We start from the raw sequence: 25,297 nt of genomic DNA, 5'->3' as shown, positions 1-25,297 counted from the left end.
CGGGATGCGGCGGCCGCTCAGAGCTGGTGGCGGCGGCCTACCTGGAGGAGTCATGGTGGCCGTGTGCGTGAGGGTGCGGCCGCTGAATTGCAGGTGGGTGCGCGGCGTGGCGGAGGCCCCGGCCTGAGGGCAGCGAGCCTGGGGCGGCCGGAGGTCGGGGCAGGCGCGCCGAGGAGCCCAGCAGGCCCGAGCCCTCCAGCATCCTTGCGGACTGCCGCCGGCCCGAGCAGGTGACAGGGACCGAGCCACACGCGGCCGACGCTCCCCAGCCCTTCCCGCGGGAAGGAGCCGGGAATAAAGTCAGAGTCGGACTGCGGGTGGCGGCGATCGCTGCCCAGGAGAAGCACGGTGGCGGCAGAGAGTCTGCGCCTTGCTGGCCGCTAGTGAGAAGTTGTCAGCACCACCTGGTGTTTCATCAACCAGGCCCTGGACACTGCGGGTCCCCTGCAGTCACCGGCAGGGGGCGGGGCAGGGATGCAGGACCTGTGGGCCGCGTCGGGCGGCAGGGTGACAGTCCCTGTGGGGCAGGCTGAGGCTGAAGAGTCCTGAGCCTTGCAGGAATGGAAGAATAAGTGGAAAAGTGTCCAGGATACAGAGAGGTGACATCTTTCACTTCAGGGAAACCTTTGGTCAGTCGATTTGTGGATGCTTAGGGTGTATATAGGAATTTAGAGGAAGAGAGGGTTAGAGAAGTGACAGGACCAGGTATCATAAACCATGCTAAGCACTTCAGGCCGCAAAGGCTTGGAAGCAAGAAGGACATAATCACAGTGCATGTTTAGTCTGACCCTTCAAGGGCCCGAGGGTGGGGCTGACAGGCTTCCCTATGAACCTGCCAGCAGAAGGCAGGGGTGTGAACCCCTCCTACAAGAACAGAACACTGTCCCTTCCAAAGACAGGCTTTCCAGAGGTCTCTTATGTAAGTCATTACCATCTTTCAAAATGTGCATTTTTAGATTAACTTTCCTATAACAATTCTGTTGTCATGTATATTGTACTTACATGCAGTGTTTTTATTCCATAGAGAAGAACTTGGAGAAGATGCCCTGGTTTACTGGAAAACCGACAATAATGTTATTTATCAAGTTGGTGGGAGTAAATCCTTCAATTTTGGTAAGCTTATTGGCATCCAAAGATCGCTTTTTGCGATCTATCTCTTTTACTATTACCAGTACAAAGGGCCTATCAATATGCCAGGCATAGTGGTTGTTACAGATTAAGAACTGATGGTCAGCTTAACGCCAGCTGGATTACATAGCATAGATTTTCAACCTGAGGAAAGTTGCCATCATAAGTAGAGAGGGGGAGAAGGAAAAATTACTGTGTTGAGAGGTTGAGGCGTTGTGGGTTCTCCTATGAGTTGCTGTTTGAGCCGTTGGTTCTTCTGGAGAATCTCTGGGAAATTGGTACCGAGAGTGGGATCATTACTCTTATGAGCTTTGGAAATTAATTTGGACAGTTTTTGAGAGACTGGCCAAAGAGACAGCCTTGTATGCTGTAAACTATATGGGAGACTCTGGTCAGAACCTGGAAAATCAGAGTCCTGATGGAAATGCTGCCAGTTAAGATGAAGCTTGGGAGGCCTCCTTTGGGAAAGACTGCAGTGGCTGCTGGAGTCCAGGTAGTATAGTATGCTTTAGCCTAAAGTTGGTCTTCATTTTGTTTGTATTTAGAGATATTACCTGGTGGCTGGAAAAATTTAGTGCAGTCTGTCTACTGTTGGGATGGTAGCATGGTTACTTTTGACCAGACTTATGTTTGACATTTAGAGCAAAGAGCCAGTAGAGTAATTTAAAACACTTGGCCAAGAAGAAGGCTCCATTGGAACTGTGGGTTGCAACAGAGAACATGGTTGTTTAGAACAGGACAATGGAAAAATCAAAAGTACATTTGAATTGCCGGAGATCTTATATGTTAGTGTGATTTTAATGTTTGTAACCAGGTTAATTTATCAAAGTACTGTGTTTTAGTGTTGAACCTTGGTCATCCTTTAAATGTTTTGCTTTTGGTGCAGGAATTAAGTGTAAAGAGAATTGTATATATGTAATTGTTGTACTAATGTAGATCTGAATAGAACAAGATATATTAACTTATACAAATCTGCTACTAAGGACCATAGGTTAAGGAAATGTGTGTGATTATCAAATTGACCAGGGGTGGATTGTTATGGATTAAGAACTGGTGGTCAACTTAACACCAGCTGGATTACATCAGCATGGTGCTGAGCGTGTAAGTTTCACCTGAGGAAAGTTGCCAGCATAAATAGAGGTGGAGAAGGAGAAATTATTGCGTTGAGGTATTGAGGCAAGTTGCTATTTGAGCCGTTGGTTCTCCTGGAGAAGTGTTGGTCCTTATATCGAGCATTGCTTCCTGGCTCTGGAGAGGAAGACATATGCTGACTGGTCTCCAGGATGAACTCGTCATGCTGTGCTTGTCATCGTCAGAGCTTGGGCCTCCGTGTTGCTGAGGATGGCTGTGGTGCTTTTCAGGACAACCCTGGTCTTTGTTGTGAGTGTGACTTCTTGGCTCCAGCATAGAACCCTCAATGTATCAGTACAGCTCCTTTACCCCGCTGACATAGACTTCCTATCTTCCACCGCTGACCTTTGGGCCTTCCCAGCACGAATCTGTAAAAGAGACTGGCGTGAGTCCTTCTTATGGGTTCTAGACATCCAGTTGGACTCATGGGAGGCATTGTCATGAGTTCTCGATTTTCATCTGGACTCATGTGGGACATTGCTGTGGGACTTAGGCACTTGACTAAATATTCTATGTCATTAGTGTTGTGGATATATTTCCTGAAGTTTCTTGTGTTAACTCTAGGTGACCATCATAAAACAATATTATAAACTCCATGTCCTGATTCTAATTGTTCTCTGCGCAACCCCTGACTACAACAGTGGTATATGCCTACGAGCCTAGCACTTGGGAGACTGAGGCAAAAAAACAAAAAGCATCAATAATACTCCACTTGTCATTAAAGATGTGTTAACTTCTTCATAGGGAAAAAGCTGTTTCCCCATGTATGAGAAGTAAGGTAAAAAACCATTCTTTAAAATATGGTTATAACCACATTACTGTATGAAAGTACCATTTTCTCCACTAGACCCTTTGTAGTCTTAAATTGTAAATCCAACATGTTTCAGTGTCAGGCCATCTTTAAGACCTGTATAAATTTCACAGTAATTGTAAGTCAAACATCTTAAGTAATAAGTGGTACAGATGTTTCCTCTATGTCTATGCCTCTATGTCCCTAAGTTGATTAGGGACCAAGTCAGGTTCTGTGGCCCTCAAGGTGTGGTGGAGGGGAGGCAGGGTGATGGGGCATGCTTTACAGGGGCGCAGTGAAGGAGGTAGCTTAGTGCCAGTGTCCTCTAAGTGCTACTCAGAGGGAGGACCTGAGCTTCAAGGTGACTGAGTTGATGCCATTATTGACTGAGGTGTGCAAAGCGCTGACCGCGTACCAGACCCTGCTCTAAGCACTTCATGGATATTAATTCACTCCCTCAGCATTCCAGACCAGTGTCTGCATGGATTCTGTTACCTGCCCATTTTAAAGAGGAGAAAGGAGGCAGAGTTAAACAGCCTACAAGAGGAAGAGGGAGGCCATGGTACCCTACCTGCTGCAGGGCAGCTCAGGGCCGTGGTGTCCCCAACAGCCAGTACTCCTTACATTTGGGAAGGGCATTTCAAAAGCCAAAACTACAGCATAAATTGTCTTCAGTTTTTATGGGCTTAGATCCTGACACTTTTATTTCTTTGGATAGTTATTAATTCAGAATGAAAACACAGCTGATTTAATTTTGCATTTTTTAAGGTCATGTCTTTCATAGCAATGAATTATTACAAATGTATATGAAGAAATAGCAGTGCCGATCATCGATTCTGCCATACAAGGGTATAATGGTTGGTGTTCATTTTAATGCTGCAAAAGTGTTTTGTTTTCAGTGTCCATTCAACAAGTATCATGAGTCTCAGACACTTAGCTTTAGTTTAAATCTTTGCATATGTGTGTTTTTGTCTTTGCAGGAACTATATTTGCCTACAGGCAGACCACTTCTAGAAAAACCCATACTATGATGCACTCAGAAGATTGTTCGGGAGTTATACCCAGAGCAATTCATGACATCTTCCAAAAAATTAAGAAGGTAATACCTTAGCTCACATCTTAGTGCATACAGGAAAGAATAGTCATGATCAGCTAGAAATTTGTTGTCATTGGTTTTTGTTCTTTGAGGCAGGTCTTGCTGGCCTTGAACTCGGTATGTAGCCTAGGCTGGCCTCAAACTCAAGGTGATCCTCCTGCCTCAGCCTGCTGAGCACTAGGATGCCAGGCCTGTGCCACCATGCCCTGCTCAGCTAGAAAGCTTAATGTTTTTCTCTTACACTGCTGAACAGATTTGCACTCCTTTGTGAGTACCCATGAAGAAAAGTGTAGCATAGATTCAGTTTGATGCTCATGGATAAACTTTATGGAGGTTTAAGTTCACTCATTTGTTCTCTTGAATCCTGCACCAATAACACATTCAACAAGTGGGTACTGAGTACTAGCGAATCTTCCCCCCACGGCTAGCTCCATGCTGCTGCTGGTGGTTCGCTCCAGTGATTATCCCAGAAAATTAAAATGTAGATGTAGGCGAAGGAAAAAAGGAAACAGCAGGCTGGAATATGCAGCCTATTTAGTTAGGAGTTGGTTTTCAGTGAGCATTTTCATTGCATGAGAACATCTCTTAGGAGGGTTTTATTTTGAGTCTAGAGTTAAATTGTGTTCTCTCTGATTTCATGGTAGCATACTTTGCAATCTGAAATGATACTTTTATATTTTTGTTTATGACTGTCAACTTAGAACCATGGGTTGGTTTGTTTTATCAAGGTCATTTCTTAATGGATATGCATTCAGTATTAGATTTTGTTAACTGAATGCTTTTTTTTATGTTTGTACACATATTTCTCTTGCAGTTTGCAGACAGAGAGTTTCTCTTGCGTGTTCTTACATGGAGATATACAACAATACCATTGCAGATTTATTTACTCTGCAGTGCTCAAAAAATGAAACCTTTGTTAATTCGAGAAGACATGAATGTGAGGGATGGGAGTTAAGGCGGCTTGAAAACAGACTTTTTGGGATGATTCTGCCTAATTTCAGTGTGTATGGAGCTCTGTATTAATGTGTATAGTTTTAAAATGCAACTAATGTTTTGATTGAAGTGCATAAACACAGCAAGATGGCGAGATCAGGTTGGAATTTGGTGTGCTTTGATGCAGGCAATAGACTGTAGGCATTTGTCCATTTGCTTGTCGATTTTCCTACAGAATAGTAATTCCACGTTTTAATTTTCACAAATAAATTCTGGAAGAGTTTGTACCTTCTTTTTGAAAGGTGTATTTGTGGACTCTTTCTCTTATCTTTGCATAATTCAGCTGGTTTCAGAGTAATGTGTACGTTGCTGATCTTACAGAAGAAGTGGTTTACACTTCTGAAATGACTTTGCAATGGATCAGAAAGGGAGAAAGTAAGACTCTTGCATTTGTCTTTAATACATGTATGACAGCTTTCTTCAGTGAACGATGCTTTTTGTTGTTGAATTCAGATAAAATAGACATGACTCACATCTGTTATTAGTCTAAGTAAAGATTAATGTTTTTGTTGGCGTGCCATATATATAGTTAAACTATAACTGTTCCAGAGAACAGACATTATGGAACAACAAAAATGAATCAAAGAAGCAGTCGTTCACATACCATTTTTAGGATGGTAAGTTCTTACTCTATTTGTTCCTCTGGTCTTTCCAAGTAAGCATACGCTGGTGTTTATACGAATGGCCCTTTCTGTGTAGATTCTGGAGAGCAGGGAAAAAGTGAACCTTCTAACTGTGACGGCTCTATCAAGCTATCCCATTTGGTGAGTATTCCTAAAGCATAATGTTGCACCTTCGGGGCCAAAACAAACTTTACCTTAACTGTTGTATGTTTGCTTTAATTAGAGCTGTTAACTAAATAGGAAAGAGAAATCTCTAAGTTAGCAAATCACTGGTCTCATCAGTAGCATCAGATTACCAGCTAAAATGTAGAACTGGGAATCTTCTGTAATGTCACAAGTGCCATCTAAATTGTAGACATAAAGAGTGTGGGACTTCAGGCTTTTCTAATCCCCGAGGAGCAGGATAAGTAATCTTAAAATGGAAAGATTTTTTTAGTCAGCTTGTATAACTCAGCCTTGTGTGTTCAACAAACTATTGGATAGGATGGCTGAGACATAAATCACATTAAGTTTTTCCTTAGGAAGAGGAAGAAAGTACTTATGTTATAGATGTTTAGTTTTCCCCGTGTGCTCTGTAGTCACTGTGACCTTGAGATGCACCCAGTGTGTAGGCAGGACTTTGTTTTCTTTTTTTTTTTTGGTACTGGGGATTGAACTCAGGACCTGGAACTTGCCAGGCAAGCGCTCATACTTTTGAGCTAAATCCCAATCAGTACTTTAGAGCCAGCCTCCTGTCTGGCCGTCTGCTCCCCATGCCAGGGCACAGCTGAGCCATGGACGTTGATGTGAGGGCCCCTGTGCGAGGCCCTTGGGCCTGGGATTCCCATTGAGTTTGGGCAAATCTGTAGTTCTCCATCAGCCTGGCTTGTCCCAGCTTCCACTCACGGGCTGTGTCACTCTGCCCTCTGTCATGGTGTTCTGCTTTGAGACCTGGTGCACGGGCTGTTCTTTCTCTGTATAGTTCACCTTGATCTTTCATACCTGGCTCCCTCGTCACTGTCTTTCAAACCTTAGTTTTGATGAGCCATCCTTGTCACTCAGTTGAAAAACTGTTCTGTCCCTCCCAGCTCTGTCCTGATGTTCTATATTACAGCTGTCACAAGAGGTCTTTGGTCCCTTCTGCCTTCCCCGAGCCTCCTCAGCTATGTAAGGTGAATAGGAGCTGGAGAGCAGGGACCTCATTTTCTGATCCTGTGCTGTTACCTCAGAACCTGCCGCACTGTGTGCAGTGTGACAGACAGTCGCTTATTTCCAGTATTATTTTTGAAATGAGAGACGCATGCTTTTAAAATGCCACAGTGTAGTGTGTTACACACGACCAGCCCTACAGAGTCAGTGCTCTGAGAATCAGTCACGTCTGTGAAGAGCTCTGGGTGATCCGTGGGATTCAGTCATGCTGTGTGAGGAGGCGAGACATTGGCACAGCCATGCTGGGAAGGTGACCTTTGCCCTGGCCGTGAGTGGAGCAAGGGTGGACTAGGACATGGAACCAAGGAAATGGGCAAATCCACTGCCCTCAGTACCAGGTTGTAAAGAATTGTGTGTGCCTCGGCGAAGTCCTGCACTCTGGGGGGAGCCTGCAGTGGTAGCGTTATCCAGCGTGTCCTAAAGGCGGGGACAGGTGTGGAGGTGAGAGGAAGGGGGTGCCAGTGTGAGCCAGGACCCAGAGAAGTGCTCAGGTAGACCACGTATATGAAACATTGGTTGAGTAACTCATTACTGAAATTACCATACTAAAGTTTGCTTTCCTCCTGCAGAATCTGGTGGATCTGGCAGGCAGCGAGAGAGCTGCTCAAACAGGAGCTGAAGGTAAGCAGAACTCAGGAAACGCAGTGATCTCTGTCTTCCTGCTGCGTGGGATAAAACATACCGCTAAGTGTCTAGTACAGTAATGTGAATTGACATAAACACCAGCATCGGCATCTCATTGCCCTGGGGCTGTTCTAGCGTCTGTTGACCTGAAATTGTGCCCTTGGTAGGACTGTGCAGCTGGGAAGCCCAGAGAGTCGCACAGAAGCAGTCTAAGCTTTCCTGTCCCGGAGCAAAGGAAGTAGTGGGAGGCGTCCTCTCAGCGCTGAGGTTCTGAGTTTTCCCGTGTCCACATTCCTGCCATCTTAGCCCTGTCTGCAGGGATGGCTTGATCCCAGTCTAGACACTAGGTGCCAGTAGGCAGTGAAAGGCAGAAGGACAGTCATCCACATCGCTGTGAGGTTGGAAGTCTGGGGGGCCTGTAGTTAGTGATTTGGGAAAAAGAGGATCTAAGCTGAGGAGGAGCTCTGTAGGGAAACAGCCTTCCCTCCCGCCCGCCCTCTGCAGTGCCTCTCAGGTGAAAACCCTCCTGCTTCCCATAAGAGGACAGGAAGGGTGCTCCTACCACCTACACTAAAGCGGGGCTCAGGTCCAGCCGGGTATGACACTTTCCCATAGCAGCCGTCATGTCACGTTTCTCTCTAAGGTGCTGTGTATCATCTCATGCAGTGACGGTCGGTTTTCACATTGGTCTACTCTAATCAGGTGTGCAATTCAAGGAGTCTGTAATATAAATCAAAGCTTATTTGGGGACAAGTGATCAAGAAACTAAGTGATAAACTGGGTAAGTTTATTCCATTAGTCTATTGTTGAGGGTTTTCATTGGGTTAAAAATAACACGTGTATTTTCTGTCAAAAACAGCAAAGCTTTGGGATTCTCTGAGCATAGCTTCTAGTATATGTGGCTATAACTGGTTGAATATGATATTTTTAAGTATTTTCATTGCTTTGCTCTGCCACATAATCTGTAAAGAAGTAGTTTTTAATCCTTGACTAAATGTTGTACACTACGAACCAGCCATGTTTGTTACATAAAATTCTGAAATCTCTTTCTCTCCAATCTTTTTACATGCTAAGTGGTTTCATCAATTATCGAGATAGCAAATTAACTCCAATTCTCCAGAATTCCTTGGGAGGAAATGCAAAAACTCGTATCATCTGCAGCATTACACTGACGTCTTTTGGGGAAACTCTGACCACTCTTCAGGTGAGTTTGATTTTTATCTCAGCCCAATATGGGGCAAGAGCAGCTTGCTGGAGAAAAGATGATGGACTTAAATTAGATAGTTTTAAAAGATTATATAGACACACCTGGTATCGTAAAATTGATGCGTTATCTACCAAATATCACCCTTAATCTAGGTGTCCCAACTTCAGTCCTTTGAGTCCCACCTCCATGTTGTTTACCGCAGCTCACTTTGTGTGCTTCATTTGAAATGAAACCAAACTTTACATTATCCACAGAAACAAAAAGTAGTATGACTTGCCACAAATAGGAAACAACAAAAGAAGATGTATATTTTATACTGAAATTTCTGCTACCTGATGGATCCCCACCTTTATTCTGAGCCTACGTTATGCTTTTTCAGTTTACTTTTTTAAAAACATGTAGAACAGGGTTGTCCCTGAAGGGTGCAGCATGACTTAATGATCACTTTTGTGTGCCACTTTGATCTGGTGCTCAGATTCTGAGGAAGCAGTGCTTAGCTGCTGAGCCCTGAGTCGAGGTGCTGTGGACGCTGCAAAGATGGAAAGTCAGGTCCATGGCGATGAGACTCATCCTTCCATGTTCTGGATTCTTTTGGAGCAGAGGTGAAGCAAGATGGAGTTCAGAGCAGAGGCGAGGAGGGGCTTCCAGCTGGCAGTGGACCCAGAGCAGGGCAGGCACCCTGGGGGACAGCTCCACAGGGCAGCACGTGGGGTTTCCTCAGCTTCCCTGAAGACCAGGTGCTAGGCTGAGTTACAGAGAATCATTAGAAAGCTTTGAAGGCTCCCTGAATTCAAATCTGTAAAGCTCGCTGTCAACAGAATTATTTGGTTTCATTTAGTTTTCTTTAAAGAGAATTTGTTAGAGGAAACCTACCAGCCCTTCACCGTTAGAAATTCTGAGTACTGAACAGTTGTACTTTTGTGCGCTTTTCCCAGTTTGGTAGCACTGCTAAATATCTGAAAAACACTCCTTATGTTAATGAGGTGTCAAGTGATGAAGCGCTCCTGAAAAGATACAGAAAGGAAATAGTGGACCTGAGAAAGCAGCTCGAGGAGGTGCGTGAGAGGCTTCATTTTTTTTTTTTTAATTTAAAGAGAAAGAAATTAAAAAAATGGAGATAAAAAGGGTAGAAATAATACAGAATTACAGAAAAATAAGTGGTAAGAAATCGCCAGTTGATAAGTTACATATTGTCATCTTAGAAAGTTACATATTGTCATCCGCTCAATGAACTAACAAAAACTTAGTAATATTGTTATCAGTCCTACACACTTGTTTTATATCTTAAAGAGGGCAAGATTAAATATATCAAAACAGAACAAAACAGTTTAAAAAAAACAATTTAAAGAAATACAGATTTCAAAGCAAGTCCACTGGAGATCTTCACTGTCTATCTAATTGTCTCTAATTTCTTCCAAATAGTTGTCCCCATCTTCACGCACATTAGATACATACTGCATATTATAGATCTAATCAAATTATTACAAGATGGTGAAGGCTTTTTAGGTCTTCAAGATCTAACATTGGGGAAGACAATAATAACTACCATTGCATTTCTCATTCTCTTCGTAGTAGCTGTCCTTATCTTTACATATGCTGAAATTGAACTTAAGAGACTAGACTAATATCACTCTGATCAGTGAATAATAGTATTGCTAGATTTTATATCATAATGCTACAAAATTAGCATTGGGTTTCTTAGTGTCTCTTCTTCTTCACAATATCTGTTCATTACATATTGCATTATATAATCTATTCCTGTAAATGGTTTTTTAAAACAATCTTCTCATGCGTGAATTTCTACATATGTATCTATCCTCTCTGTATTATAGGGGAAAACAAATCATAACAAGACAGCAAAACAAATTCCTAGAAAAACATGCAGTGAAAAAGACACATAAGACCACAATATTAGGTGATCTACCGTAGTTACTATGCTTTCTCTTGTTATTTTCCATAATCTTGTCCATATAATTGGGCTTAATATAGTTGAACATAGTATTACCTAGTTATTTTTATAATAACACAACTTTGAAGACATTGTAGGACTTGAGAGCTGTTAATAATTAATACTGGTATAGATATCTTTTACATCATATCATCTTCAGAGTAGTTGCCTCTACTTTTAGGGTTGATACTATTAAGCATATCAAATTCAAATAAAATCAGCCAAGGCAAAAACCACAGTCTTATGAAGCATCTTATTTCTCCATTAATTTTGAGAGAGAATTTTTATGCGTATATGAGTCTTGGTTGCGTATTATTTTCTTTCAGGACTTGGAATATTTCTCCCCATTCCCTTCTTGATTTAAGAGTTTGTGTTGCTAAGTCTGTTGTTATTTTGATAATTTTCCCGTTGTAGGTAATCTGCTTTTTTTCAATGGCTGCTTTTAATATTCTGTTCTTTTGATGGATTTCTGGAATCTTGATTATTATATGTCTGGGTGTAGATCTGTTTTGGTTGTAGGTAGCTAGTGTTCTGTATGCCTCTTTCATCTGGATATCATTTCTTTTTGCTGTACATGGCAAATTTTGCTTTAATATATCTGTGAATATTCCTTGTATTTCATTTTTGGTTGCTCCTGCTTCCTCACTCATATTCTTTATTCTTAAGTTATGTATCCTTTTGTCATCTTCTAGCCTTTGAATTATTTCTTTCTGGTTCCTTGTTATTTTTAAGAGGTCTTTTCTTTCACAATCATATATGTTAAATCTCTCTTCAAGTTTCAAAAGGCTGACTTTAGTTTCTGTCAAGGCATTTTGCCAGTGTTCAATGGAGTTTTTAGTTTCCTGATAATCCCTTTGGATCTGTTTCATGTATTCTAAGTTATGTTTAAACTCTTCTTCAGAAGTATCTCTTTCTTTTCTGATTTCCTCAGTTCTTCCATCTGTGTTCTCTTGGGCGAGGCTTGTCATTTCTTTAATTAATCTCTTTATATCTTGCCTCACTTGGATCAGGAGTACTGCTTTAAATTCATCTATGAGGTCATGGAGGTATTTTTTTTATTTCCGCTGATGCTGTGTCCAGTATTACATGGTTATTGTGCTTGTTCTCTTCAATGTTTACTTCTCCTGGACTTATTTTCTCATGTTGGGCAGCTGGAGATTTTTTTTTGTATTTCTATCTTTTGTCATGTTTCTGGTTTCTTTCAGACTGGAGTGTTCTGGGGGTCTGTGGCCCTCTCTGTATTGCTTAGGGCCTTTCAGAAGTGTGTTGACTTGAGTTTTTTGCTGTCCTTCCCAATTTGCTGTTATCTGGGGTAGGCAGGGATGCAGGGACGGTGCAGGCTAGCCTCCAGCCTCTGTGCCAGTCAATCTGCAAATTAGGCTGTACTTTGTGGGTGTCACATGACTATTTTGTATCTGCTTATTGGGTCCCAACCAGAGGCTTGGTTCAGCCCCAGCAGGTCCTGCTAGTCCTCTCTGTGCCAGAAGCAGCTGGCTAATGTCACCATGGCACGGGGCTCTGCTCAAATCCCAGCTGTCCTCTTCCAGACCTCTCTGTGCCAGGAGCAACTATGTAATGTCCCCGCAGCTGCGGGTCTGCCCAATTCCAAGATGTCCTCCACTAGTTCTCTCTATGTCGCTGACGCCAATACAACGCCGGGCTCTGCCCACTTTCAAGATGTCCTCCACCAGACCTGTCTACGCCAGGGGCGACTGTCTGATGTCACTGAACCGCGTGCTCTGCCCAACTCCAAGATGTCTTCCACCAGACTCCGTGTTATTGATGTCACTGTGGTGGTGAGCTCTGCCCAATTTCAAGATGTCTTCCAGCCAGCCACAGCAGCCGCAGGACCCAGTCCCCAGTACTCACCAGGACTCAGTGCAGGTCTTCCTCTTGAGTCTCCTGCACACTACGCCACTTGCCTTCACTGCATTCCTGACACAACGTGGAACAGTCAGAAAACTGCATGGTGCCCGGCTTTGGAACTCTGGAGCTTCTAACAATCTCTGGTGCAGCCGGGCAGCCCTGGCTGCTTCATGGGGTCCCAGATCTCAATTTCCAGCAGTCACCAAAAGCCAATACAGCTTTTCCTCTTGGGTCCACTGGTCAGTTTGCCACATTAAAGGCACGGGATTTGCAGACTCCCATTATCAGCCATCACAGTCTCAGCACAACCTTAAATCCTCCAGCCGTGCTATCTTGTTTAAAAAGAATCATTATCCTTTCATCTGCCTCTTTCCATGTTGTCATATTCTAGCATCTAATGTGATTTCTCCGGAGAGGCTCTCCACCCAATCCCCTAGCAAGCCACCATTTTTGAAACCGAGGGCTTCATTTCAATAGAGATTAATTTAGCGTGATGGGGATGGGCCCAGGAACTCTCAGTTCAGGAAAGTCTGAGTTCCTGCGACTTTTCAAACAAATGTGTTGTAATGATGAAGAAATAATTTAATTTATAACAATTTAGGTTTACTATGTGAACTGAAAGATTTGACATCTTCAAATTATTTTGACTTTATTCTGTATTTCCAAAGGTGTGATTTGAAATGTTTCTCCAAATGAACTAAGTAGAAATAGCTTTTTGTTTTTTTAATCTGACAAGTACATATTGAGGTAATTAAGAAAGGGAAATGTTGTGTAGCAGTTTAAAACTACTTTTCATTTCTTCACATCCCTGAATTCCTTTTGTGGCTCTAAGACAGTAATCTAATACAGCATAGTCCTGACATTCTGATTAATTTAAATTTATCATCTCGGCCCCATAGTTTGTAAAAAATCTTCTATTTTCATGTACTTTTAAAAAGTGAGCTAAAATATCAGCCAGTAATCTCATGAGACAACATCATCTCTATCTTTCTCTGTGGTAGTTCAACTCTGGATCTCTTGTCTTCTGGGTCCTTCTTCACGTTCCTTAGACTACTAATAGAATTGTCTTATCAACATTATTGGACTTCCAGGAGAACATGGCGGACAGATAGCAGCAGCTACCAAGGTTCTTGGAGAGACCCAGCTTAGAATCCAGGAATGGTGCAGAGTGAGGAATCCTAAGCAAGAGGAGATATACCCTGCTGACCCAAGAACGAACTGGGCTGAGAGAAACCAACTGGGAATGCAATCCTGGTGCTATAACAGGAACAGATAAAGCCTCAGCATGGAAGCTGGAGCCCATACCATTGGAAGCCGCGATTTGGGTTTTCTGCCACTGCTGCTGCGTCTGAATCGGCTCGGCAGGGAGACAGACACACGAAGGCTCTGAGAATGGGAATCGGTGAACAGAGTGGAGAGCAGGATGGGCGGGGAGCCGTGCATCAACCTTCAGTGAGTGAGGGAAACTGGGACTCTTCCACAGTCTAGGGAGGCTCCAAGAAAGGACATTCTGGGACCAGGCAGACTTGCCGGAACAGGGCACTGTAGTGACTTCAGTCACATATCCCCCTCTCAAGCGGGATTGGTGAGCACTGCCTAGCCTACGTGATGCAGCTGGCTGAAACCCAGTAGGCTAGCACAGCCCAGGTCCCAGCGCCTGCAGGTGCACCCTAGTGGTGAAGCCTTCCGTAGGTTGACCTGGAGGGGCGGGCCCCGCATAGGCTGCCCGGTCTGTAACTCCCTGGTGCGCTGCGGTGGGCGGGAACACCTAGCCAGCACAATTCAAACAGACTGTAGCCGACAGGGAAGGAAGCTGGGGCTCCTATATATGCTTGTATTTAAGGAACAAAGAATATGGGAAGAGGGAGCAACAAGAAAGGCTCCTCGGCCCCCAATCCTGAGAAACAGGCAGTAGCAGACATGCACCAATAGACAAAAAGCGCTATCTCCAGAGCCTCATAGAGGAGTTCAGGAATGAAGTTATTCATGACCTGAAGCAAGACATAAGCAGAATAGTTAGAGAAATGCTAAGCACCACCCAAGAAAAAACAGATGGTGGAATGGAAGAACAGAAAAAAAGGGCAGAATTGTTTGATGGAGAAAATAGAGAAAACAGAATACATGAAGTAGGTTCAAAGAGATTACTAGGAAATTAAAAACTCTATCAAAAACTGGCATAACAGCTTGAAAGAAACTAAGGACAGATTATCTGAACTGGAAGGCAGATTTGTAATATGGAAGCATGAAATGAAAAACTTCTTAAAAATAACAAAAAACACAGCAATAATACAAAGACTAGAAGATGATAAGAGGATCTATAACTTTAAGAATTAAGAACATAAAGAAAAGGTAGGGACACAAACAAATGAACTACAAAAGCTACTCGCAGAAATAATCCAAGAGAATTTTCCTAATTTAGCAAAAGGTAAAGATACTCAGATGTATGAAACATACAGGACCCCAGCCACCTACAAACCCAAACAGAGCTACACCCAGGCATATAATAATCAAAATACCAGAAATCCAATATAAGGACAATATTAAAAGCCATCAGAGACAAGAAACAGATCACTTATAAGGAAATACCCATCAGAATTACAGCAGACTTCTCGGCACAAACCAAATCACGAAGAGCGTGGGGGGAAATAATTCAAGCTTTGAAAGATAATAACCTCCAGCCAAGATTGATATATCCTGCACAACTATCCCTGGAAATTGATGGAAAAACAAGGTGCTTCCAGGATAAAGAGGAACTAGGGGAATATGCAACCACCAGTTCAACTCTACAGAGAATACTGCAGGATATTCTAAAGAAGAAAAATACGAAGAATCCAGAAATAGTGGCAGAGAGGCCACAATGAATGGGGCAGAAAACAAAATGAAGAAGACAAACTGACAACTAATGACAGAAAAAGAGCTCAACAGAAATGAGGCAGAGAAGATTGGATGATAGGAACAGCTATTTTGGAGAAAACGACGTCATAATAGATAATGCTGATTTAATATCATCTTGTTTTGAAGTCCCATCAAGCTTTTGTTCTTCTGTCTCCATAGGTCTTAACATGTTGTATCTTATTGGATTTTATTATATGTGATAGTATAAACAAAAACTTTTATAGACAAGGAGATTATACAGAAACCATTGTTCATTTTCTGTTAGTTGATTCTAAATACCCTGTAATACTGTCATTCTCTTGAATGGTTTTACATTGTTTTGATATATTTGATGCTACAGTATACGAAGTTATACTCAAAGATTTCAAGGAAAGAGACATTATGGTAGCTACTTTTTATGTCGGGATTATCTTGTGGTGAAACACTATTTTGCTTAAATGGTTATGTTTTGATCTGCACTGTTTTGTTGTTATGCCCTTTTTTATCTCAATCTCCATTTTATTATTTACTTTTTTATTTTTATCCTTTTAGTTAAGGGAAAAATAAATTTAAAAATAGCAGGATATATTATAGTAACCCACTTTGATTTTCTATTAACTTGATTTGAAGCCCTGTATTACTCTCACCATCTTGTTTTGACTGATGTTCCTCTATTCTGTTTTGCTTGATAGTACCAGGTTCGAAAGTTTAGGCAACAGCTGTGAAGATAGTGGGATTCATTATGACGCCCATTCTGGTTGACTATTGTCTACTTTTGAAGACCTGTAACGTCTCCAATGTTTTGGTTTTGTTGGTTTCATTCTTTACTATTTTGTTCAATTTTATTATAACTGATGATATAGGCAATTCTATTGGAGATAGTGGGAGGCATTATGGTAACCATTGTTGATCACCTTGTATTATGTTTTTACATTATCTATTATGTCCACCCTTTTGATTTGACCGACTCTGTTCTGTTATGCCACATTTGGTTTTACTCTCTTCCAAAAAAGTAATAAGAACTATGGGAATAATAAAACCCAAAAAGTGTAATAGTCATTGTACAAAAGAGAGGAAAAGAAAGTGCTCTAAATGATATAACTGCACGTATATTTAAGTGTATAAGATAGACAATGATATTACTGAGTTTTGTTGGATCATTGAACAGAACTGTTTGCAGTCTCACTGTCTGAATGTCCACTTTATATGCTTTAATTTTGTAACTTGAACAAATATTTCTAAGATGACAATATGTAATCCAAAAAAAAAAAAAAACCATTATTGTCTGCATAATGGCAAAGACAGTGATGAGAAGAAGTGTGTTTAAATTACTGATTTTGGCTATGGCATGTGGGGGTTCTGCGTCTCAGTATATGTTATTCTCGTAAAGATTAAATTCTTCTAAATCCCATGGAAATGTAAAGTCTAGCTGCATATATTATTAATACCCTGCCATATTACATGTGGAAGTTAAATATAAAGGCTCAGGCCAGGAAATGGAAAAAGACCAGTTGGCCCAGCTTTTGGATAAAAAAGACTTGCTTCAAAAAGTACAGGATGAGAAAATTCACAGCTTAACACAGATGCTGGTGACCTCATCTTCCCTCATATCACATCAGGAATTAAAGGTAAAATTAGAAGATGGAACCTTCTAGCAAAAGGGCAGGCTTAGGTCTGGTGTGAGCTGAATGCTTCTTGCCTTTAATAGGGGGATTTAGGCAGGCTGGAAAGGGTTGTGTGCAGAGTGAGAGACAGGAGAGAACCGGGCCAGGAAGGAGTGGGAGGGTCTCGAGGAAGAGCAGGAAGGAAGTGGTAGCTAGAGCCAGGTGAGCAGTCGGGAGTTTGTCCTGCTCAAAGGCAGACGCAGCCAAACTCGAGTGTGAAGCTGGGAGGAGGGAGCAGCAGGGAAGACTGATGGCAGATTCCTGAGGGCACAGCCCCACAGAGGGCAGCAGGGTCAGGGCAGGGTGGGGTCCTTGATTCCTAAGCTCAGGGGAGGAGACCGGCATCGGGGGACCTGAGAAAGAGTGGCTCCCGAAGGGGCGCTCATTGGTGACCTCTGCCCCTGCCCAGCGAGAGCAAGGTGCCCAGGTTTGCAGCAAGGTGAGTGCCCCTGCCACGACCCCAGAGATCCTTAAGGGTTGTGCATTGGCAGGGACCCCTGGGGTAAGTCCTGAAAAACTTGTAATTTAAGGGCTGAAGGTACATCTTGGTGGCAGCGTGCTTGCTCAGCCTGGGGAGGCCCTGGCTTTAATCCCGTAAACAGAAGTGAGAACAGTTGCTTCATTGGATGTATCATGGTATCACACACTGGTCCGAAAAATGTGAGAGTACCTTGCTAACTGAAGGACATTCTGAGATACAAAAGAAAATCAGTGGTTTTTCAACCTCGTAACTAGTTTTCTTTTGCTTTTGTTTTTCAGACTAAAAGAAAATGAAGAGTCACTTGGTGCTTTGGCAACATTAACAAAATTAAAAATTCCCACTATGAGAGGGAGTCAGTATGCTAGCAAACGTGACAACCTGACAACGGAAACACCCTGGAATGCTGTCACACTGTTAGGGGAGGTTGACGAGAGTGAGTGCCTTTCTGCAGGACCTGATAAACGCTTCCCTGTAGAGACAGACTGCATAACTCAGTATGATCCACGTGTTGAAGTAAAATGGGTTTTAGAGTTACAATGGAAATTGTGATTTAAAGATAAGTAATTTTTAAAAGGTCAACTGTCATGAATTGTTCTCTGAATGCCAAATCTCAACAATGATACACTAGTGGAAATAGATGTGAAAGATATTTTTGTTTGTTGTTCTGATTATTATTCATTTAAATTAGTCTAGCACTGATGTAACATCTGTCTGAAACTTCCAGTCTTTAAAAGATAGGATTTATGTTAAAAACTGTTTGAAAATTATACCTCAAGCATTATACTCTTATTTTAGAGGCATTTTAAAACCTACTTAGAGTGATCAAATTTCATACTCAGAATTTGATCTTTTTACCTCTGTGATGAGGAGCCCATATTTCATCACTAATCCCAACCAGCTGTCTTAGTTCACACACTACTATATGTGATCAGCTCTGTTGACGTGAGTCCTTGACATTCCCAAACTGAGGGCACACGTACTAATGTGATTAGTACTATTATGTGATAGTACTATTATGCAGTACTCTGTCACTTTTTAAAATAATGTTTAATTTGACTTTTAGGAAATGTTACACATGTTAACATACACATTTGTTCCCTAATTGTAGCTTTCTGTTTGGAGTCTGATACCTTCAGCAATACTCCTGATACACTAACGGAGATAGAGTGGAATTCAGTGACATAGCTACTAAATGAGGTATTTTACGGAATATGATCTTGTGTTGTTTTTTGTGGTGGCAGCCTGTCTGCAGCTCTGACTCATATCAGAGGCATTTTGGGCTCTAGGAAGATTTCCCTCGCGTTTTTTGACTTGCAGTTGAAAAGTAGGAGACATGTAGAGGGAGGCTAAAATGTTTATTAGGTAGGCATGTGCTAACCGGAAAATGTTTGCTTCTAGTTCTTTACCAGCAAACCTTAGCATCTGTCTGGTTTGTTCTGGGCAATCCTGTGGAGTGAAAAAATTAATTGAAAAGCATCAGTTTTCCAGGCAGAAGTACAAGGGTGATCCATCAGGGGGATAATGTTGCCAGGTGGTAGGAGAAATAGAGGTAAATGCATTGGTTGTCCCTCTGTCCCCTTGTGCCATGGGCTCTGTGACCCCCACAGACACCTAGGCTGTAGCCGCCTAGTCCCTGCTTAAAAGGCACGACGCATTTGCACATTACCCTGCCCAGCCTGTGCTGAGCTTAACCATCTCTTGGACACTGGTGACCCCTGACAGTAGAAATGCCTCACAGTAGTTACTACACTGCACTGTCCTGAAAATAGTGACCAGAAGAAAGGCTCCATCTAAGTACTGACACGGCCACTGTGGGCTGAGCACACTTCCCGCTGAGCTTAGTTGCATCCTCACCTGAGGAGCCTGCAGGTGCAGAGGGCTCACAGCAGAGCCCTCGGAGCCAGCAAGAGTGGAGGCCGTGGCCAGCACCGCTGTAGGTTAGCTTCTGGGGTCGCTCTGCAGACTGCTCCAGTTCCAGACAAGTCACACTGTAGTGTACATGTGTCTGTCAAAGAAAATATCATTTTAACTGGGAATACAATTGTACTTCCTGGTAATTATTATCATTGGCTAATGTAAGAAAGTGCTTTTGTGTCCCTGACACATATTCTAGGAGTTTGTCATCTTCATTTTTTGTAATTCCTAATTGAAGGTGTTTTTTTCGATCTCTATCCCATAGTGTTGTGGTAAAACTTAGCATCATTAGAGATTGAGGCAGACAGCATGTTTGCCTCCTGATTGGAGTCATCTAAAGAATGAAAGAGTATTCCGATGCATGAGCCATTAATAAGCAGCTTTAATCCTGAGGCACTGCGGGATTTGGGGTGGAATGGGCTCCCAGCATTTACCTTCTCACTTGGACTTTCACTGAGGGCAGAAGCAGACTTATTATATTATCTTTATTATTCTGTTTTCAAAATAAAACCTCTGTTCTCTCTAAGTGAATGGAGAGTGTCAGATAGATGCAAGGTGAGAAACCACCAGTGGTTCAGAGGTCCATGTATTATCTACCTGATTTAAAAAGTGTAGACAATGTGGTTTGAATCCCTTCTGATTGGGAAATTTGTTTTTGTTTATAATAGGAAAACTTAGAAAGTGAGTTGAACTCACTTTGTGTTTGTGCTAAATATGATAATGTGGTATTAGACTATGAACAAGTAAGAGAAAATGAAGAAATGAGGTTAAAACTAAAAGAAAAAATGACTTGCATGAATTTGAGGCTCTAGAAAGAAAAACTGAAAAAGATCAAGAGTAAGACAAATAGAGATGTTAAACTAATTTGTGCATTAGAAAGAAATACCATCCTCTGAAAGAGTTTTAGTTCTAAGACTGACATAACAAAGATTCACCCTTTTTATATGTGTAGATAGGTAGAGAATTTAAGAAACTCCATATTTAGCTGACATTGTGTTTAAACAGTGGCGCCATGTTGGCTCCCATCAAGCTTGCTAGAAAAAGGAATGGAATACACGCAGGTGGGGGCTCGCGGGTCTCCTGGCTGTGCCCTGAGGAAACAGCCACTCCTTGCTGAGACTAGAAAAGCTGACACAGATCTGGTTGACTGATGTGTGGGTGCTCCATGTGAGTGAATTTCTTCTTTGTAGCAAGTGTACCTATTGCTAAGTAGTTGAAATATTGTCAGAATCACTAGAGAAACTGATGAATGACTGAAACCATTAGACTGTAGGCCCTGTAAATTGCCCTGAGATGTCAGGAACCACACTTCGTGTGGAAGATCTTAGCCTTCACAGACACTCTGAAGTTGTTTTGCTGGATTTTTGAACACGTGTTCATGCAGAACAAGAATTGCAGCCGTTATGGGACTCCCAAAGCGATGTGTAACTCTCCCTAGAATAAGGGTGTGTGTTCCTGTGTAGGAGCTCGAGCTGCCGTGGAGCTGCTTCTCCGGCGCGAGGCCCTGAGAGGCTTCAGTGCATATAGCTGTGTCAGTTTTAGCGCGCAGTGTCTTGGATGAAAGCGCCAGAATTAAGCCCAGATTGGAGGATAACACTGACATTTTTGAAGCAAATTTAATAAAAAGCCTATTTCTGGCCTGGGGACCAGATCATTTCCTTGATTTTCCTAAGGGATTTATGAAAACTCACAGATAATTTTCAAGTGGTAATTTAGTAACAGAGGATGATTAAATAGTAAATATTAGAGCAATCAAAAAAAAGTACAAAAGCATAACGCTTGAGCAGTGAGAGAAAGACCTATTTTGTAACTTTGTTTAATTTTATAATTTTCATAAATTGGAAATGTTTGGGTGTTATAAAGTTTAATATTTGGTTTCCTCTGCCGAAATTTGTGGTCTGATGTGTGTCACAGTGTATTAAGTGCTGATCTGATCACATTTAAGTCACGTTGCTTCTCACACATTTTGCGTCTGTAAACGGCATGGCACTTGCACCTTACATTTTCACCTGCACCAGACTTAATCCTTTTCTGTTTGTGAGAATAAAAGCATTTGATAAAGTGAAGATTATTTGTTTCTTCATGGTAAATGTGATTTTTTTTTCCTACACGACAGTTAAAAGTGGGCCGAAAATCAAGTAGAAGCCAGTTTAGATTTTGTAACTAATAGTTTTAAGCAACATGTTCATATATTTCTATTTTCAGCACTGATCTAACATTGCAGTATCAAAGCTAGCAATAATTTGAAATCTAAAACTAATCAAGCTAGTTAAGAATGCAGAAAATATTACTTGACAAGATATCATTTTTTAAAATCCCTTACATTCTGTTAGACTTTACTTTTGTTCTTTAAGTTGTCATCTGTGAACTTTTCACAGTGCTAAAGAAAATGTTTCTTGGTCAGTTATAGTTGTTTTGAACACAAAATTCTCTCAAAAACATACTGCTACAGATGCTTTGAGAGAAGGGAAACAGGAATAGAAATAGTTATACCTTCATACTTGTAGGTGGGTGAACAATGCAGAGCAGCAATAGGACTGTATTTCCAATATTGTCTAGAGAATAAATCAAGGCAATTGATAATTCCACACCTTGGTAGCTTGGCTGACCAGTGATAGCTATGAAACATCACACACCCCTTGTCCAAACCTAAATTCCAGCTCATTAAAAAACCTGACAGTGTACAAACAGGTATGGCGGCACATGCCTATAATCCTAGCAGGCTGGAAAACTGAGGCAGGAGGCTATCAGGTGCCAGTTGAACCAGGTCAATTTAGTGAGAGTTTATCTCAATTAAAAGGTGGCAGTGTGGTAGAAATGTAGCTCATTGTTTAATCCACAGTAGTAAAATCTTCTGGATGAATCTATTTCTGTGCTTATGCAAAACAAAAACCTACGAAAAGTATCTTGCAATTTTGATGGGCACTTTGCTCCTCTAGTTGATTACCAATTTGCCAATGCTGTCATCGTTGCTAGTAAAGCAGGTTATATCATTATTATCGGGTCATGCTGAGGTTCTCCCCCTGTTGCTGGTTCTGTGGTCTGGCCTGCATTTCTTCTAGGTTCTGCGCTGTGATACATTGAGCACGTGGCCTCACCCCTCTACCTGTGTCGGGTGAATCTGAAGCTTTTGCTTTATTACCTATCAGCTTTCCTCTGGTGTCTATTCACATGCTCTTTCAGATGCAGCTGGCTCATGAAATCTCCAGCCTAAAGAATTTAGTGAAGCACGCAGAAGTTTATAACCAGGACCTCAAGGTGAGCATTCCCATTGCGGACTCCATTGATAGTGAGAACTGTGAAACATGTTTGACACTGAAGATGATGACAGAAAATAAGGATTATGCTTTCAGTATTAGTCCTTGAATGTGACTGTCAGTTGAAACTGCCTTTTAATCCTGTGGAAATGCAAATGGAATAGGAAATTGTGTTTCATTGTTCTTTGATTCTTTTAAAATGAACTAAGCTCCAAAGTAGCCCTGCTGAGAGAGAAAGTAGCTGAGATTAAGACACTGTAGTTACACCTGGTCTCCCCTTGCTGGAAATAGGAGCTCACAGGGAGGTGTATGTTGAAGTTGATGAGAATTTGCAGAATTTGGAAGTGTACAATTGACCCCCGCAGTCTGCCTAAAGCAATCTGACACATTTCCAGAATGGTGCAGAGATACCGAGGAAATGCATTGGAGCAAGGAGTAATCATAAAATCAGAAGTGCCCCTTAGGCAGGCGGGCACTGGGTAATGAGGAGAGCACACCGGGGTCACGGTTACCTTGCAGCGGGTCTAGAGTAAGATGCACTGCAGTGGCGCAGCGGGAGCGTCCCGCGTGGAGGGGTCGGCTGCAGTGTGAAGCAGCTGTGGCCCGCAGCAGGAGCTCAGGAGGGAGCCTGGGAGCTCCAAGAGCGGAAGGCCTTGGGGATCCCCCTGAGCCTCTCCGTGCTGCTGCAGTTGTATTACCCTCAGTGTAGCAATGTCCCTCTTTCTCTAATGAAGGACCTGGAAAAACAGGAGGAAGCAAGAATTGCTCACCTGCAGCTGAAAGCGCATCAGGAAACCATCGCTGGACTAAGGCAGCTGAGATGTCGAACATGCGTGTGGACCTCACGCGGCCTTGAAAGCGCTCACGCGGCCTTGAAAGTGCAGGTACCTTTGGCGCCGTCCTCTGAGGAGCTGGGAATCTGGAGCCGATGCTCTGTGTAGTAAGGAGCCTAGAAGGCAGTGAAGATTTGCCTGTTCAGCTTTGAAACTATTCTTTGTCTTTTCTGAAGGCCCAAGAACTTGAGAAGAAAAAGCATCAGCTTCTTCAGATGGAAAGTAATCTCAAGGAAACTATGTTTCAAACAGAAGTGTTCAAGAAGCAAATAGAAACCCAGAATGTGGCTCTGGAGAACGTGGAGAAGGAGCGATTCAGGGACGCGTGGCGGGAGGGGGGTCAGCTTATGACGCTGAGCTAAATCCCCAGCCCCACTGTATGCAGTCTTTAAAAAAATACTATTTCCGTAACTTAATAAAACAAGTAGAAAAGAGTATCATTTACAGTCTCATCAAAACACTGCTTGACAGTCATCCTTATGTGGGCCCTAACTAAACTGATACAGAGATTTAATTCCAGAAGTGGTTACTGAAGGTTTAGGCATTCCTCCATGTAGCAGGAGGATCGGTGACGCCAGGAGGAGAAAGTGGGTTTTTCCTTCTGTACTTGTTAATGAGAAATGCAGGCTATGAAGCGGATGTTTTCCATTGCCCAGTGCCAGGACGGCCGTGTCACCAGGCTCGGGTCCTGAGCAGTGCAGGTGGTTTTGCTAGTGTTTTTACCTGGTGGGAATAACTGTAATGCCGAGAGTGGGAAGAGCAGGAAGCAGAAATCGATCTGAAACCAAATTTGCAGCCGTGGAGACCAAGTTCCATGTCCACCCCCAGTAGCAGTTACCATGATGAGGTCACCTCTTGAGGTGCAGCATTGGAAGCACTGCTGCATGTGACACACGTGCACCCCAGGCGTTCTCCGTGAGGGGGCTGAGCCTGTCTGTTTCTTTGCCCAGCGCCGTTGGCCCTGAGGGGAAGCCATGAGCACTGGAAGGCGGTCGTGGTGTGGAGCAGTGCAGCGGCTCCCGGGCAACCTGAGGGGAAAGGGCCTCCAGATAGGAGTAAGTGTCCTGTCCCCCAGGTGGGCCAGCTGCACCCGGCAGGGGCTTCCTGGACCTGGCATGGATCTCTTCAGGGGCAGCGGCCACGCACTGTTTCCCCCTGCATTGCCATATGTGAGGGACATGTGTGCACATGTGTGTGCCAATGTGCAGACAGAAAAGGGGACCACAGGGCTGAGAAGCCTCCAGCACAGGGACAGCAGCGCACATCCCGGAAGGCCCGGGGGCCTTTCTTCATTTTGGACACCAGATTTTCTCTCAGCAATGAGAGAAAAGTAACCAAGACACCAATAATAAAGGCACAAAATTCAGATAAGCTAAATTGCTAATTTTCTTCCAGTTATTGTCTGTTCCATACAGATTCCATTTTAATAGAAAACCATGTGACTTAGGGACTCTATAATGAATACTTACAAAACCTAGAGGGTAATAATAGCCCATATTATATGAATCTAGATTCAAATTCAGCTATAATTTACTTGTTTTACAAACTAAAGGAAGACTTGTGTGTAGCCTAACTTTAGAAGTAGTTTCAGTGAATGGCGGACAGCAGAATTACATGTAAAAACCCAGCCAGTCTCACACACACACCACTTACTGCATACGTTTGCTCCAATGCCACAGC

The 25,297-nt window shown here is 42.6% G+C and overlaps 1 protein-coding gene across 3 annotated transcripts; it reads left to right on the top strand.

The window, feature by feature from the left end:
* On the top strand, window positions 1–24,358 carry Cenpe (centromere protein E). 3 transcript variants are annotated; one of them, XR_010051394.1, is made up of 12 exons: window positions 1–93; window positions 1,025–1,113; window positions 4,030–4,148; window positions 5,795–5,902; window positions 7,519–7,570; window positions 8,217–8,354; window positions 8,648–8,777; window positions 9,716–9,835; window positions 17,892–18,810; window positions 22,711–22,785; window positions 23,519–23,668; window positions 23,794–24,352. XR_010051394.1 is itself a non-coding variant. In XM_063260576.1 (2 exons), exons 1-2 carry the CDS (start codon window positions 23,513–23,515, stop codon window positions 23,977–23,979), a joined length of 342 nt encoding a protein of 113 aa, XP_063116646.1. In that variant the 5' UTR covers window positions 22,794–23,512; the 3' UTR covers window positions 23,980–24,345. The 3 variants fall into 3 exon arrangements, 1 of the variants encoding a protein (XP_063116646.1); XR_010051393.1 differs by having other exon boundaries at window positions 17,892–22,785; window positions 23,794–24,358; XM_063260576.1 differs by lacking the exons at window positions 1–93; window positions 1,025–1,113; window positions 4,030–4,148; ... (5 more) ...; window positions 17,892–18,810; window positions 22,711–22,785 and having other exon boundaries at window positions 22,794–23,668; window positions 23,794–24,345.
* Window positions 24,359–25,297: the final 939 nt, after the last annotated feature.

The sequence above is a fragment of the Cavia porcellus genome, unplaced genomic scaffold (assembly GCF_034190915.1).
Source record: "Cavia porcellus strain 051 isolate PalLab524CR breed Dunkin Hartley unplaced genomic scaffold, mCavPor4.1 scaffold_14, whole genome shotgun sequence".
Lineage (NCBI taxonomy): Eukaryota > Metazoa > Chordata > Mammalia > Rodentia > Caviidae > Cavia > Cavia porcellus.
This window is presented reverse-complemented; position numbering and strand designations above follow the sequence as displayed.

Bases quoted from the DNA above. Each gene is read 5' to 3' on its own strand.
- Cenpe (XM_063260576.1), top strand. From the start codon at position 23,513: ATGAAGGACCTGGAAAAACAGGAGGAAGCAAGAATTGCTCACCTGCAG. The intron at 23,669-23,793 runs GTACCTTTGGCG...TCTTTTCTGAAG, and splicing joins ACGCGGCCTTGAAAGTGCAG to GCCCAAGAACTTGAGAAGAA.